General features: G+C 35.5%; 1 protein-coding gene across 8 annotated transcripts in view; it reads right to left on the reverse strand.

The window, feature by feature from the left end:
* MBTD1 (mbt domain containing 1) overlaps nucleotides 1-16,849 on the reverse strand; it is a 33,167-nt gene that overhangs the window by 3,147 nt on the left and 13,171 nt on the right. For 7 of the 8 annotated variants that reach the window (XM_035342435.1, XM_035342436.1, XM_035342434.1 and 4 more), the window contains 10 exons: nucleotides 14,565-14,682; nucleotides 13,873-14,007; nucleotides 13,301-13,389; nucleotides 11,900-12,134; nucleotides 10,592-10,647; nucleotides 10,205-10,309; nucleotides 9,238-9,385; nucleotides 6,538-6,620; nucleotides 6,011-6,245; nucleotides 5,280-5,357 (listed from right to left, as the gene is read on the reverse strand). In XM_035342435.1, the coding sequence (XP_035198326.1) occupies nucleotides 5,280-5,357; nucleotides 6,011-6,245; nucleotides 6,538-6,620; nucleotides 9,238-9,385; nucleotides 10,205-10,309; nucleotides 10,592-10,647; nucleotides 11,900-12,134; nucleotides 13,301-13,389; nucleotides 13,873-14,007; nucleotides 14,565-14,682 (1,282 nt within the window). The remainder of the gene's footprint in view (nucleotides 1-5,279; nucleotides 5,358-6,010; nucleotides 6,246-6,537; nucleotides 6,621-9,237; nucleotides 9,386-10,204; nucleotides 10,310-10,591; nucleotides 10,648-11,899; nucleotides 12,135-13,300; nucleotides 13,390-13,872; nucleotides 14,008-14,564; nucleotides 14,683-16,849) is intronic. The other variant, XM_035342441.1, reaches the window with a different exon arrangement.

The following is a 16,849-nucleotide window of genomic DNA, read 5'->3' on the forward strand; positions in this document are numbered from 1 at the left end:
AGCGATGGTCTATCTGTATACAAGAAGTAGGGCGAGTCTCTCAGAGCAGTACTGTCTCTTTTTAAAGTGAAGCTGTTCTACAGTTGCATTTCAGTGCTTAAGGATCATTTCATATGACTCAAAGAGACAAAGTACTCATCTACATTAAAGAAGCAGCACAAATTTGTTAGAGAACAGAAGCACTTTGTACTGTAAATGAGATAAAGCACTACTGAAACCTTCTCCAACATGTGGCAGGAGGAAAGGGGAAAAAGACTTTTAGTGAATCTTACCAAGTTCTCTGATAGACAAGAAGTTTTACAGTAGGTATCTGCCTTGTCAGTAATCTTCCACTATTTTCATTCCAAGCCATATAGGTATTTCCTGCAAAGCGCCTACATCCTAGCTATGGCTACTAAAACATAAGGCAGCTTTAAATGTTATAGAATAGATATGCTATTTATTAATTATGGCTAACCTTAAATGTGTTTTGAGCTTATATGTTGTTGGGGTATACCTCCCTCTTCCGCAGACTTAAAAGGTGTGGTCTTTCTGGTTTCTATTTAAACACCTTTGGTCAATGACAAGGCTACACCACAAAACTAATTTAGTCCAAACACTTCAAAATTCAGAACTTTGGCATCTGAAAAGTTCCTGAAGATGTTAACAGAAAGCATCAGGTCCCCAAACCCAAAGAACACCAGGGTTTTGTAGGAATTCAGAGATCTAACGACATACAAAACTCAGCCTGTGCACGTTTGTGCACCAAATAAACACTTGAGCTGTAGATTTGCAGTAAGAGAAGTTGTGCAAAAACACAACCCAGAAATCCTCTCTCCTACACCAGGCTTACAGCATCCTTGATGCAAAAGAGAAAAGAGACATTTCTTTTTACTTCAGCTTGCTACTTGTGTACATCAGTTACTGAGAAACATTGAGGGGTACACAGACGAGAGCTGAGACTTGTCCTCCGAGACTAGAGAAGGCACGTGGGTTATAGCGTCCCATCCCATGAAAGGATACCACATGGACAAAGGAACTGTTCTGAATGTACTCTGCAGTCAATGAGAAGTGGCAACACTGCAGCATAACCAGACTAAAGGAAGTTTTAAAAAGCATAAATCAAGGAAATTTGAAGCTTTATGTATTAACCTGGCAACTGTCCTGCAGGTAGAGCACAATCTGGTTTGTCTGACAGATTATACCGCTGCACTGTATTAGTTAGAGATAGTGTATCTGCTATACTTCCATACATATTAGGAAAAGACGAGAGGAGTAACAACCAGATCTTGTATAGTGATCTGTAATCAAAAGATTGATTATATTACACAAACTATCCTTAAATAAGCTCAAAAATTTAATATGCTTCTTCAATATCACTGATTTATTTTAGTGTTTTTCTCTGCTTACTCATATAGATGCATAATTATACCATTGATACTTCAACCAAACAGATTTTAGATCAAAAAGAGGGAAAAAGACTCATCTTAAAGGACAAACTCATTTCAAATATAATTCCTGTATCAGTAACTCAAAAAATGTCAACTAACACCTCCATTCTAAGCATCTTTTCCCACGACTGTCTTCTTCTGACACAAAGGCAAAAATCACTCCTCATCTACTACATACTACTATTTCCTCTACGGAAGATGATGCACACTAACTTCCTGCTATCAAATATTCCCAAAACACACTGCCATTCAGTTAAGTTTAATGGAATACACTTCTATGTTTTAAAACTTTGCAGAGCTCCTCTGTGCCACAATAACCTTCAGTTGGCCTGCTATGAAGTTCTCAAACAATTAAGAGTCCTCCTTTCCTATGATTAATTCAGTGATGTGGTGCATCAGTGAGAATGAAAAGCTCTCTAAGGGTGGGGTGGGGGAATTAAAAATAAAAACAAAATTTTAAAAAAAGGAAAAAGAAAGGAAAAAAAAATAGAGTTGATGAGTCAGCATGTTCTATACTAGCCCATGCTCAGTTCCCCACCCTGTCCATCACTTCCCTCTGCAGTAAGCAAGGCTGATGTGTCTAGTTACCTGTTTTGAGGCTGGGCCTGAAATCTTGGCTAGTCCTGGGAGGCTGGAAGGCCTCCGGGGCTGTCTGTGCTGGAAGGGTTCGATATGGAGGAGTCAACTCGTCATCACCAGAGAAGCTCCTCCGCACCCCACCTGCCATGGGTAGGCTGGACAAACTGACAGGTTTCTTCCCAACTGGTATCTTCCTCTCTAAACATCAAGTCAAACTAAAATAAACGCTTGGGTTAAAGTGCATTAGGTAACTCAGACTGTTCAACTGAGAAATGGCTCTGCTTCAATGTTCACAGATTCTGGAAAACAAGGGCCTTCATATAGAATGGTACCATGCCCTTATTAGTGGAAATATTCTTCCATTTCTCAACCACCACATTTTTACTTACTGAATTCTACAGACTGCTTGATAGGACTCTAAGCACATCATACTATCAATGAAATACAACTGCTGTAAATTCCTACTGCTGCAGCTACACCACACAGTCACTATACGATCCTCCGGTCAGACACCCAAGTCGCACCGTTTGAAACTGTAGTTGTTTGTGTGTGTGTACCTAGCAGAGATAGAAAAGATGGTTCTTGGGAAATAAATCCAGTTGAGAAAAGATTTAGCCTCTCCTAAAGCCTAGGTTTAAAAATATATACTCATGATTACTTTAGAATGATGCTTACCATTTTTATAGTGCCTTAGAAGCATTGATGAGCATTTTGGTATTTAGAAATTTTCTTCTAAAATTCCTTCAAATTATTAAGCATTGCTTTCATGAAAAAATGTTATGAAACCATTTTCCATGCCAGTTGTGAATCTGTTCCTCCTATGTTACCTAGGAGACACTCTGATTCCGTGACTGAGGAAACCTCTCATTACAGTATCAGGAATGCAAGCACTTTGATACATCATCTCCACTACTTTCAGCTATATCAAAACTATGGGTGGTAATGCTTAAGTATTCTCAGCACTGTCAGATAAAGACCGTATCATTAACAAAAGCCTAGCCCTTAAAGTAAAAAGGTAATGAGACTATGCATACGCTCAAGGTAACACACATACATTTTTCTTACTAGAAGACTTCAGTGTGGGGACCCCAATTGAGCTTTTTAGATAGCAGGAAGTTGGAACAGGCATAACTCAGTTTAGCTTCAGGTCCTACTCAGGTATCATTTTTTTCCTGTCCCAGTCCAAGGGCCTCTTCCCTTATAGCTAGATCTGTGATGGAACAAAAATCAGTGGATGCAGCTTATTTCAATACAACATCTATTGGTCAAAGATTTAAAGATTTGAAATAAGGGAGGTTGGTGACAGGTGAGTTTTTATTTTAGCTCAGAGAAACTTGTCTGACAATTTTTTTTCTTTCCAGTAACCTCAAGATTAATTCCCCGAAAAAATATTTAATAATTATTCTGATTTAAACCAAATTACTTTAATATACATCAGCAGCTGTCTATAGATGCACTGTTCCATGTTTTCTACGAGGATTTTCTCAGAGGCAGTTAGTTCACCTTGTACTTTACAATTGAGTGTTTGAACTGTATGTGAGTCTTTTCCCCCTCAATGTGCTTAAAGCTGTATTTTTATGAAATTTTACCTTACCGTATTTTCCTCTCACACCTATTCTTTACCTAGGACCAGTGGCCAAAGGCACTTGATAATCCTTAGAAATCCACCTTTGGATGTCTCTGATGACAGCACTGGCAGTAACATTGAAATCATCAAAATTCATACTTTGTGAGATAAGGCTGGCCAGAAGTTAGAAAGACCACAAAAGAAAGCAGCTGTGCTTCACATATATAGAATAGCATAGTTCAGATTTCAAGAGCCTCTGTATTATAAGGTAAGTTTTAAAGGGATGGGGGAAAACTGTTCTGTCTTTCAGACTTGAAATTTTAGTTCTGTTCTTGAATGAACTCAAGTCTCAGAGCAACAAAATTCTCTGGAAATAAGCCTAAAGGAGTCAAGATGATATGGATTCTAACGGTAAGAAAGGTCTAACTTTCTTGCTTAGAACAGGATTTTGTATAATAAAATCTCTCCTTATGGACTATTAAAGATTTTTAGTTCAGTTTGCCAACTTGCAGGGGAATAAAAAAAAAAAACAAAAAACTTTAAATGTTATCAAAACTGTTCTTATTGTTTGCTAGGCTGTCACACTAGAAAATAGCTTGACCAAGAAGCAAGGCCAAATGAAGATAACAGATTATAGACCTTTTTTGTAGCTGATCTGTCAGTGTGTTCGCACCATGAAATACTGCGCTTTCTTTTCAACACTCCACTCTTTTCTAAGAAAACACCAAAAGAATGAGTCAGCATAAAGAGCTGATGCTCCAGATACAATAAACATAGTTAGGCTGTCCTGAACTAAGCCCACTGACTTCTAGCAAGACAAAACATTCTTATGTGGCAGAAATGGTTCTTCTTTCAGGACAGAAGGCAGACCTGATTTCCAGTCAACGATGGGAGAAGGCACAAGGTCCTCTTGAGACTGGCTATCTCTGCTCCATTTATTTTACTAATACAAAAAAGACTTTCTGCTTAAACAGTTAGTGTCATGGAAATAAATATGGAGGAATGCAAGATGCGCATTTGTGCGAAAGAAACTTCAAATTGGTTTTGATTTTAAAGAAATATTGATCCTGAGGGAAACAATAACTATGGGAAGAACCTGAATATTTCTGTTAAAAAGCTCAGATTCTTAAAAATAATCATTACTATGTTTTACTTGACAAGAAGTTACAAATTGCAATGCTATTTATTGTCTCTGAAAGTAGTCATATAAAATAGTTTTATTTACATACTGCTTCCCACAGATGTCTCATCAAACAAAAGTCACGTTTTCTTTTCAAAAGGAACCAGATAGACAGCAATTTCAATTTTCTACATGCAGTTCTTTCAGATCCAAGTAACCTGAATCTTATTTTTACATCTGTTTTACAAAAGCAGAGTCAAAACGGTATTAACAGATACCTGAGGATTTTGTATAAGGCACTCTTCCAACTTACTTAATGTATTCTTTAAAATAATGTCTGCATTCTGAAAATACCATTTGTTCATCTACAATTCACAGATCATTAACAGTATCAATCCTGTTGCAAGTTACAAAAATATATATATATTCTTAGTTATTTTAAGAGTTCCTTTTATGGCATACTGCACCTTTAAGCTTAACACCTGTTTTACACACAAACAGCACTTCCAAATAGAAAAGGGACTTAAGGAGAGACCACAAGCTTTTTAAACGAGAAAAGTGCAAATGCTATTTTGTCACCCACTTTTTTTATGTCCTTTGTATTGTTGCGATTTTGATTTTTTCTTCTGTTTTGATGAACTTGACTGGTTATCTCTTGATGCTACAAAAAAAAAAAAAAAAAAAAAGAGGAGTACAAAATTAAAGTTTACTATTTTGGAAAAACACTTCAAAATGTGTCAAAGCTGCTACAGATTTCTCCGTAGCTACCAAATGAAGGCAGAATACCTTTATTGAGGAAAAAACCCTCTCATAGGCCACTAACAGTAACTAATACTACCTTCCCAATAAAAAATTAACAGTTCTTGAAACACATTTATCATTTAACTTGACCTGACAGGCCACGTGTTGATGCAGTAAATGAACTGTAGTCTTCTCACATGAACACTTGTGCATGTGAATAGCTATGAACACACTGAGTTCCATCACATTCAGTATGTAAAGCACATATACTGCATGAAGTTTGCGAATATAAATTCTGTCTCCAGACCTTATAAGTAAATAACAGACTTTTTTTCCTAGATTAAATAAGCACTTGGCAGTAAAAATAGAAAACTTAAGTAGCCACAGAAATGCTGAGAAGTACTTTGAAAGTCAATGTGGAAGAGATTAGAACTGTGCACTCCTGTGCATTAACAAGAGTTTGTTCCATTTTTGTTATGCCTGGTGACCTAACTTGGAAAGGATGCAGTTAGGAAAATCATCGCATGTTGATAAGGACCAGGAAACTGTTTTTATTTACACAACAGAACTTACACTGTGGCGCTGGAGGCTGTAGTTGATATCCAGTTAGCTGACACCATCCCACTGGATAGAGGTCTGGGGACTCGCAATCCACCCACTGATCATATTCATCTTCCCACCCATCAAAGTGTATCCTCAACAGACGATGGATAATGCGAGTTACTGTGGCCACACATACCAGGCGAGGTTCCATCAGATCAACAGCCTCCAGTTTCATTCCAACATGAAACCCATGGTTTGGAACTTCCTGGAAAAGCGAGCACATTGACAAGTCAAACATCAACAAACAAACATGTTATATCAGTAAAGCACACTCACAAAGCAAATATCATTTATGAAGTTTCATGTAGCCCTGTATTTAACATTTCAGAAATATTCAAGCTTAATATACTCAAACGGTTCCTATTTTTAAAGAGTCGCTGGTGCCTTAGTTTTCCACAATTCTAACTCAAAGAACTGGGTCAATCCCATGGAGTTTGCAGATAAATCTAAAGAAAACACTAACTGCAGTTCAAATACACATGCGTAGTATTTATTACCTTATTGAAGAGCTTTACAGGTGCTGCTATTGAGTCAGTTTCCCTGAGGTAGTCAAACCATTTGAAAGGGAGTTTTGCATACCCTGTGAATTTTAAACAACATTTTCATACATCAACTGCAAACTTCATGCATCGAAACAACAACAAGAACAGTATATTGGCACTGTGTTATAGCTAAAGAGACAACAAAGAAGCAAAATATTAACATCAGAAACTTCCACTCTCTGAGCTTTCGTCTAAGGGACAAGACAGTCAACCGGACAATGCCTATTTGCAACAAAGATGAACGAACTTCTGGATAATACAGAAAGTGTCATTTGATGTTAAGATTAATCATTCACACTTGAAGCTTTCTGTCCACGTAGATCCTTGATCTCTACAATGCCCCACACAAATGACCCAGAACAGATCATGTAATTAAGCACATCCAGTGTCTTTCCTGTGGGGAAAGAGCTCCACTATTGAAAAATTTGATGCGTTAGGAACAGACTTGTAAGAACATGTAGAGATATTTTAAAACTTAAATAATAAGGTTAAAGATAGCAAGAATAGGATAAATTACTTTTTTTTTTTTCCTCCCCAATCTTATAAGCTATTGTAAAGGTAAGAAAATTTCTTTTATATTCAGCTTTTGTTCGCCTAATGAATATGCCTAAGACATGTAAGATTTTTTTGTTTGGTTGTTTTTTTGTTTGCTTGCAACTCCTACAGCTGCTTAGACTCGCAATTCTCAAATTCTAACTCCTGGAGTAACAACAGATTTCTTCTTCCTGGAGCAACAGAAAGATTTCTTTGTGGTAGCATCCAATGTTGGACATTCTGAACAATCATGGTGCAGTGGGTATAGCATGGGGAGAGAGCTATGGGAAATGTTTTCATCTCATTTGAGTGTGGGTTGAGAGCTTCCACTGAGTCACAGCTCAGTACTGAAGGGCCAGACTCAACAGGTAGCTGCCACTCACAGCTCAAAATACAATCTCAGCCTTAGAAGTGTCTAAGCATCTTCACCTTCTGCTGATTTCAGCAAGGGATCAAGATGTTTGTAAGCTCATTCCTTCCAAACAAGAAGTCCAGTGACTTCATAGCAACTCATTTAAATTATCCACATTGCTAACTGTAATTTGAAAAAGGGCGTTCACATCAGGTATGTGGTATCTGCGTGAATAGATGTAGCTGGATAGCTAGCAATTGGTAAGGGTAGTAATATATCACTTTTTGCATGCTAATACTTCTCTCATTTATGTACAGTTCTTCTGGCTAGAGCAAAATATACGTATGCGAGTCCTTTAATTTACTTCTCACCACACACAGACTCGCATGTGGTCCTTGTTGAAGTAGTCATATTTAAGAAACTGTCCCTTTTCTAGCCCATAGTATGGGAATATATGTCATAAGAACTAAGAAACTTTGATCACTTCGATCCTATTAAATCGGTACCAAAATGTTGAAGTATATTAATGCATATTATGGTCTGTATTTTACTCCTAGCTCCTCTTTCAAATGACATTTAGATTAACGCATGTATGATTTTAAATCGTCTCTCAGTGGACGATACAGGACTGTTGTGGAAAACTGTAATAAAGGGAAAAACACATGTAGGTAAAAAAAGTTGCCACAATACAAAAAAACAATAGTATGAGAAGGTGTTAATAATACAATTTGCACACTGTGTAAATAATGTTTGAAGAGTAAAAAGGAGGTCATCATAAAAGGGAATGTTTTCTATTCTGTATCATTTAATGCATTTATTTCTAAACTAGCTGATACTGATACATACACTTTTTCCCCATGCAACGAGTATTATTGCAAGAGACTCCTGCAGCACATTTTTTGAGGGGTGCTCATGCCCATGAATTCCTATGCAATAAATTCACTAAATGAGCTGACTGTGAAAAAAAGTAAATCTAACTGCAGCTTACAAATACTTAAGGAACTCTTTAGTGTGCAGTAATGGAAATGATATGAAATTATTTTCTTCATGCTCCATTACACTGTCTGTGTAGTTACCTAGAAAATCATTCAATAAATACAAGTAGAAGCCTGCAAGGAGGAAAATGAAGAAAAAAATCCATAAAAATCATCTTCTGTGACACACCTAATTGCAATCGTCTTTATAAACTGCTAGAGCAAGATAATAAAATGGAAAGATGAAGGCAGTAAGATACTTCTATAGGCACGTATGCTAGTGGACAGACAGCTTTTTCGTTACAGTAGGGATTATGAAGCATACAGCTCTAATGGCTATTTCCCTGAAGTTCAAGTTTGTGTATATTCCTAGAAATTTACTGTCATCGTCATCAATTAACTTAAGCCTGAGATAATTTAACAATGTTTGTTAATCCTCTGGCAGTCAGGACTCCCCAAGCAATGACATATTGCGAACTGTTCTGTGACTAGCATTTTACACTTCCCATTCACTCAATGGCTATACTATTCAAGTGGCTATCCTCAATTTATGACAGCAAAAGCCGATTTTAGTCAGTGATTCATACAGATGTTCAATTTCACTTTTTCTAAATGAAAAGTTTGTTATTTTTGTTTTAAGATTACTTTGAAGTTATGCTGTTGTATTTGTTTCTGACTTGAGTCCTAAAAAGTGACATGAATTTTGTAGACTGAATTAAGAAACAAAGCATATGGCACATACAATATCACTGAAAAAATATTCAAAGTAAAATGTGGTCAGAATGCTATATGTACCTCTGGGTGGAGTTAGTTCAATCATGTTAATTTCACAGAAACCAACAGGGAAAATAGAAGGGGAAGTGGCATGGTAACAAAACCAATCAGACCCATCTGCTGCTTCTGAGCCATCAATCCCAATCATAAGATAGCCATCTGCTAAAACCTTTGTAAAGAAAAACAAAATTTTACATTAAATATCTTTAACTGTGTGATAAGGCTAGAAAGAAAGCATGCCATGTTTCAAGAGTGAAAAAATAACTGAGTAATAATGAAAATACTTAGAAGAACATTCAATTATAATAAAACAAACAAAAAACCAAATCATACCTGTTTCCACGATGGTGTGTGCTATTGTCAAATGTACCTTTGTTAACTGCAAAGTTATGAGATGAACATTTCCTTTCACTGAGCTCTAGTTTGTTTATTTTTCTGTGAACACCACTTCTACTTTTAAAGCTTTATAATTCAGTTTACTCTAACCTGTAAGGATATTCTGCACACTACTAATAAAAAAAAGATTCAAAATATTAACCACAGTAATTGGTAAGGTTATGCTAGGCTCCTAAGCTACTTTTTACAACTTTTTCCCCTTTTAGTAAGTATATCACATGTATGGTGTCCTTTTCAACTAAGCTAGGAAGAAAAAATCATCCTTGAAGTATCTTCACAGACTTCAGCAAGTAAGCAAGACGAGGCTTTTTTTCTTTTTGGAACAGAATTGCAAAATATTTAAGATAGTTTGCAGAAGACTGTTCTGAAAATTAATCTCACAAACTATTACATCCAAATTAAAGATAAGGCTGAATTTCCAGAGATCAAAATCAAAAAAAAGTTTCATGAGTATATTCTTTTTCATCATACTTGCATATAAACAATTAATTCAATAAACAATGAATTATTTTGTTTTGTTTCAAACCTGAAAAAAGGTAAATGAAAAACAGACTCCTGTCAATCTTCCCAATGCACACGGTTATTTTCTTACCTTTCTAATAGTTGCCACACATATTGCTGAAAGGTTTAAGGGGTCTATAGCTTCCAATTTCATTCCTTCTTTAAACCATTCTCCAGCTGTGTCAACCTCTTTTACCTAAAAAAAAATATAGGTAACAGCATCAGAAGCTAAGAATCTAATAAGCATTGAACAATATAAAATGACACAGTCAAAAGAACAGATTAATATACTTGTATTGTCATCTCTGTTTACGTTAAGAAGGTCATATTAGTTAACTGTATGAATAAAAAACCCCAATGATTTTGCTGGGCATATCTCCAGGACTTAAACAGAGTTTCAGGTCTATTTTTATAAATACAAGGAGCTAAAGGTCCTCAATCAACTCTGAGAAAAGACAGCTCTTGCTAGCAAACTCACCTTCATAAATAAATGTGGGGGTGCATCAAAATGTGCATCCTGTTTCTTTGTAATATCTACAAGGAATAAGAGTACGTGTTAATCAGAGGTTTTGTTAGTAGAGCAACCAGTATGTTTTTTTCTGAATATGTAAACTACTTGAATGCAATCACCTTATTAGTGTGGGAGGCCCACAGTTTGCGGTAAGATCACCATAAAAACCTGGGGGACATACTCTGCTTTCCTCATTTGACTTCTACCTGAAAAACCTCTAACACAACTTCATTTATGGAAAAAAAAAAATCCAATGTTCACAAGACAGCTCAATTATGTCACCAAATTGCTACTAACACATAGATGCTTTTGCAAAAAAAAAAAAAAAAGGAAAAAAAGGCAAGTTAACCTCTCTGCGCCATGTTATGACAGAAAATTACATTTATGTAATTACATATAATTTCGTATACAATTTTGTCTAATCATTCCATATACATAACTGGTTTTTGCCAGCTGTTGAATCCCTGAAACCCTGCAAGAGACATTAGACACAGGAAATAGCACTGTTCTTGATTTCTCTAACTACTCTTATTTATAAACAGTTTCACTGAAAGTTTAAGTGCTAAAACTGTCCTGAACAGATGCCTTGTGAATTGTTTTACAGAAATTTCAGACAAGGGCCACAGTCACAGCGCAACAGGAAAAAATTCAAAAACAGACCTTTTTTTTAAATTTAGATGCCTTAAATTTTTCAAATTACAATCACTTTTGTGTTTTAGATAATAAGGGTCTTAACCATGTATCATCTATTACACTGTCTAATCTTCCCATAAATTTCTAAAACACATACATCTTTCAAAAGAATTAAAGTCCTTAAACTTGAGGGGAAAAAAAAAGTATCCCATAGGATACTTGTTCATGTTGTACTGTATAAGAGACAAACACAAACTAGTAGAGCAGGACAGTGCAATTCCAGATATCAGCATGAAAAATGAAGTTTACCATGCTTGAATACTGCAATTCAAGGTTTTCCTGCAAAGACAATTTGTTAACCACTACTTAAGACTGAATCCCTCTAGATATTGATATACTAGAACTCAATTAAAATTTATGACTGCTTTTTCAACACTGTAGAAATAAACTGGTTGTACTTTTAACTGAAACTCTGGAATGACAGTATAATTGTTAAAACTCCCTATATCCCATTATATGTGCTTTTAAATATCATTGCTAAAGCTAGTTTTATTAGCTTTATAAAGTGACAGTATTGCTTAAGTCAGGTCTCTCCAAGCCAACACTGCCCCCAAAAGCACCTCTGAAATGCAAAAGGCTTACCAGATCTTTTGAATCTGTGTCCTATACTTCGAGACCAACCAATGTGATGAATGAGTGGACTGTACATATGGCACCAGAAGTCATCCGTTTTGTCTTCACTTTCTTCATATACCAATCTTAATCGTCCCCCAATGACACTCTCTACAACCGCTACCCTTGTTCGACAAAGGTGTGTTTTGTCAACAACTTCTACTCTCATGGAAGTTTTGAATGGATACTGCATACTTTCAGACACCTTAAAATAAGGGGAAAAAATGAAATTCTGTAAAAACGTTTCAGTTTAGTCATCTGTCTTCTAAGCACAATATCAAAGCATTTTCCATTTAATTCGAGTACTTGTTAATCCAGCTGGAGAAGTGACACAAATGATTCCTCTTGCATTTCATTGCCAAAATATAACATTTTAACAAGACTAACTAGAATAGCTCCTGCAATGGTGTAACTTTTATCAAGTACAGCCCTAACACAGCTCTCATAAAGGTTAAATGAATTTTCTTTTGACGTAATGAAAGTTTGTTCAGTTAATAACAATGAATAAAATTACCTTGAGTAACAATTTTAACAACATAAAACCCTTTTTCTTTGGCATCTTTAAACACAGAATTAAAATTATTATGAGGCATGAAAAAGAATGTTCAAACATAATTAAAACTGACCACTCACAAACATATTTCATCATATACCAAAAAGAGCAGAATGGAAATAGATGTTATCCTGCCTCAAGACTTTGCCAACTTCATTTGGCTTCCAACAGAGCCAATTTTTAAATACAAATGAAAATCTTCAGAAAAAAAAACAAGGCGAGCAAGGTTATTAGATGCAATGTTAAGACAACAAAACAATACTTCATATATTCCTACTAAAACCTACGTACCATCTCATAATAATTAAGTTAACTTAGAGCATACCATACAGGCAGCTGCCATACGACTTAGACAGGAAATCTAATCTAGGGCAGATGAAAAATATTAAAAGCATCTTTTTTTTTTTTGCATCTAGATACGTGTTATATTAATTGATTTTGCTTAGTTTATTGTAACAGTGCACAATAAAAATCATTGCTGATTTAGATCAGATTTAATTTTTCTTATATCACAGGGTAGCTTATTAACACTTTTTTTTTTTTTTTTTTAATTGGGGTACTTTAAAATTAAAGTAGACTAACTAGTTTTTAAAAGAAAATTGCTTCTGTTAGAGGAAACAGTTTTCCAAACAGCATCACATTGACAAGTGTGGAGATAAATGAAGAATAGAGATTCCCAGGAAAACTGTTTCAAGTAAGAAACTACTTTATCATCTTCACTACAAAAGGAGCTACTGTGCCATTGTAAAATATTTCAGCTCTTCACTCTGTGCTGCAATTTTGTTCACAGTACATCATTGATATTGCATCAGCCTTACCTTCTGAGAAAAGTCAGGAGGAAGTGTTTTGGCACCAGTAAGTCGTTTCACTAGAAAAGCTTTCCAGTTTGTGTATTTGTGTTGGATGGCTGTTGCAAATGAAGGGGACAAAATAAGCCACTGATTTTTAATTGTGTCCATTAGAGACAATGTTATAGTCTGGAATATGTAAAGAAGAAATCCTAGATGACTGTTAAAAAGCCTGAATGAAAATAATGACAAAAACCTCTTTAGAGAATAAATGCTACCCGAGATTAAATGTATGGGTATGTCAGGGCAAAGAATTTAATAACAAAATATAAATATAAATCAGTGCACGTTCACATCACTGATTAGCTAACCACTTCCACCTTGATCTTAAAAACTAAGTTGTACCAGAGGGGCTACCACAAGAAACACTTTCAATGCAAGCCAAATCCTTATTTTTCCAATAGATCAAATTATTTATTTATAACTGTTGAATTCATTGCTATGGTAAAAAAAGAGAAACACTTGGATATCAGAACCATAAGCAAATTTAGTCAGAAAAGACTTTTTAATTATAGCAATCAGTGAGGCTGCTATTTACATACTTCGAGGAGGGACTAGAGGCTTTCCACTGGTCGCACACCAACCAACCGGGTGGATATCAGTCCCACAAACGTTGCACCAGAAGTCAAGGCTTGAATCATTTTCAAAGCCTTCATATCTTAGCAGAGCATTGTAGCCTGAAATAAAACAATATTAAAAAAAATCTATTAGTATTTCTTTACCCAGTATAAATTACATTGGATTTTCTAGACTAACTTTTTCTAGAACATTATTCTTAAGGCACATTGCTGTATGTTATCAGCACATTTGAAATAAAATTAAAATTCTTGTACTATAAGCTTTTAGAGATTATATATAGGGAAATAATTGTTTCTTTACCCCCAGTCTGTGTTTTTTTCATATTTTAGCTACACAAGCCTCATTTTTTAACTTTACTTTTAATCAAGAAACGTGATTTTTTTTTTTTTTAAACAAGGCTTGCTATCATACAATTGCTTATCCTCTCATCCAGCACTGCTCTTAGTGGATTCCAGCAATATAAAAAACAGATGCTCTCAACTCTCTTTGAAGCTACTGTAAAAGTGTGACAGTGGTAATCCTGAAACACATAACCTAGCAATACAGCGCTGACAGTGTTGATATTCTACTAACCAGGTGACTACTGACTATATTACCAGCTCCGTTCACTGAATTATTTTGAGTATTTCAATAATTTCAATTAAAATATATTCACCTGCTAATTTTACAATTCCAGCTATCCAGAAGACTTTGGTAGGTAGGCTGCAGTCCGTGTTTGGAACCTCCACTCGTACTCCTTCTGAGATATCACCCCAGCATGTCCCCATAGGTGCCTAACGTTTAAGGTAGGAGGGGAAGTGAACAGTTCACCACTTTATTTATAGCACATGATTTTTTTTTTTTTAAATCATATTAGTGTTTTGTGAGTAACTTTCAAATAAAGTATGACAATCAATATACATAAGACAAACATGGTTAGAAAATAATCTATGAAAACCTAATTTGGATACTTATCTAAAGCTTATGTGCAGTTCCGCTATACTAAAATTACTGTGTATTTCCTACCAGCTTTAGGATTCCAAGTTTAAACACCTGTAAAGCATAAGCCCGAACTGTATAAGCTCAGAGGTCAGCTTTGTTCCGTTATGTTTCAGCCTACTGATTTTAGTGAGAACGGTGTAATTCCTCTTCAACTCTATTACCAGAAAATTATGGCACTTGTGCCACAGACATAAAAATCTTTATATTCTGTAAGTCAGTAATGTGCCTGAAAAACACTTACAGGTTATTTCTTGAATCTATTCTCAAGTTTTATTATGGTAAGTTTTATCACCCATTAGTTCAGATCCTCTCATAGGAAGAGGCTTTCATTTAATCTGCAAGTAATTACTCTATCAATAAATCAAAAACAAACAAACAAAAAAACACAGAAGGTTGAGTTTAACTTTTTAATGAATGCTAAAGGGAAACGCATACACTGTCCTGAAAGCTTAGGCTAATGTGTTAATAACAAAAAGGAATCAAAGCCTGATGAATTCCCAAGGAGTCTGGGAAACTGGAAATAAAAACCAACATTTAGTCTGCTCTGTCAGGAAGAATGTTTTGTTGAACAGAGCATCATGGAAGATAGTCAAAGATGGTATAGTAGAGATATAAGAAATGCACAGTGCTAAAGAATTTAAAACCTTAAAAGTTACTCAGCTAAAGTTAACAGTAACAAAATATAAATTGAGCCAGTCTAAGCTAGAGACCACTAAGAATGGGAAGATTCAGGTTTTGGCTATTTTAAAACAACAGGTATGTCAAATGTAACGTATTCTGAGAAAAGCAAATTCTGATCAGACAATGTCCCTATACAGGGACAGTTAAAGGAACCCCTGGTTATGTATTGTATTCTAAGGCCGTGTTTCATTTACAAGGTCAAGGTTCTTCGCAAACACAGAGAACTTCACAGCTCACTGGCACTAGCCTCTAACTTCACAGATTTTTGGCTGTGAGCCACAGGAGAGGAAAACTGGATTAATCCTGCCTGAAAGACTGGAAATTACAATACTGGAATTTTGCTGGCAATCAGCAATGGCCACCTAGTAGATCTAAAGACTAAAGTTATCTTAAAAGGGGATACCATTCACTTGTAGAAATATTTGAGGCTAGGCATGCAAAACTTAAAAACAAGTTTTAACTATTAAAGTTAGTCAGAGCAAATATGCTAATTTCTTATTCTTGAAGCCTGGTCTCTTCATGTTCTGCTATGTCCCATCTACACCAGTCTATACTGCAGAGCTCTTTTCTGCCATCTGGCAGACAGAAAGAATACTTGCAAGCTGATGGTTCATTTTCACATACAAAGTATGCAGATGCAGCTTCTTAATCAAGTCCTATTGCATATTCATTATCATCCCTAAATTGACATTTTTAGCTTTTTGAATTGAAATGGGGAAATAAACTTTTCAAATTGCATATTTTAGTAAATCTTGTTGCCTTGTATAGAGATACAGATGATCTAAACAATCAAAAATAGCGGTGCTGAATAATTTCCTAATCCAGCTGCACTACATTAAAATATATTTTACTGCCTGCTCATCTATTCAGTTGATTCAGAGAAAAAGTACAGAAAAGCACTTCTCCTCCCATCAAGTGATAATAGAAATGTCACAAATATTTTTATTTCTAGAATGTGGATTGGTATAGAGGGAAATAGCAGAAAGTTAAATTTGTCCTTGTCTGTGAAAATATTGGTTCTGCTAGTTCTCCTACACCAATCCATATGGCTCACCCTTTAGAAGAAGGAAGCCATCCTGTGTAGCATCATTACTGAAAAGCCAGATAACATTACTGTCCTGAAGTGATGGTTTACAGTATAGCTGGTATACTGCACATCTTTTCCTTTTTCACTCATAATATTCTTACAGGCGGAAGACTGGATAAACCAGGGCTATAGCAGCCATCTTCCTTATTGTCTTCTCTGTCTTTGTCCAATTAATTAATGTTTGCACAATG

This window comes from Oxyura jamaicensis, chromosome 18 (genome assembly GCF_011077185.1).
Source record: "Oxyura jamaicensis isolate SHBP4307 breed ruddy duck chromosome 18, BPBGC_Ojam_1.0, whole genome shotgun sequence".
Lineage (NCBI taxonomy): Eukaryota > Metazoa > Chordata > Aves > Anseriformes > Anatidae > Oxyura > Oxyura jamaicensis.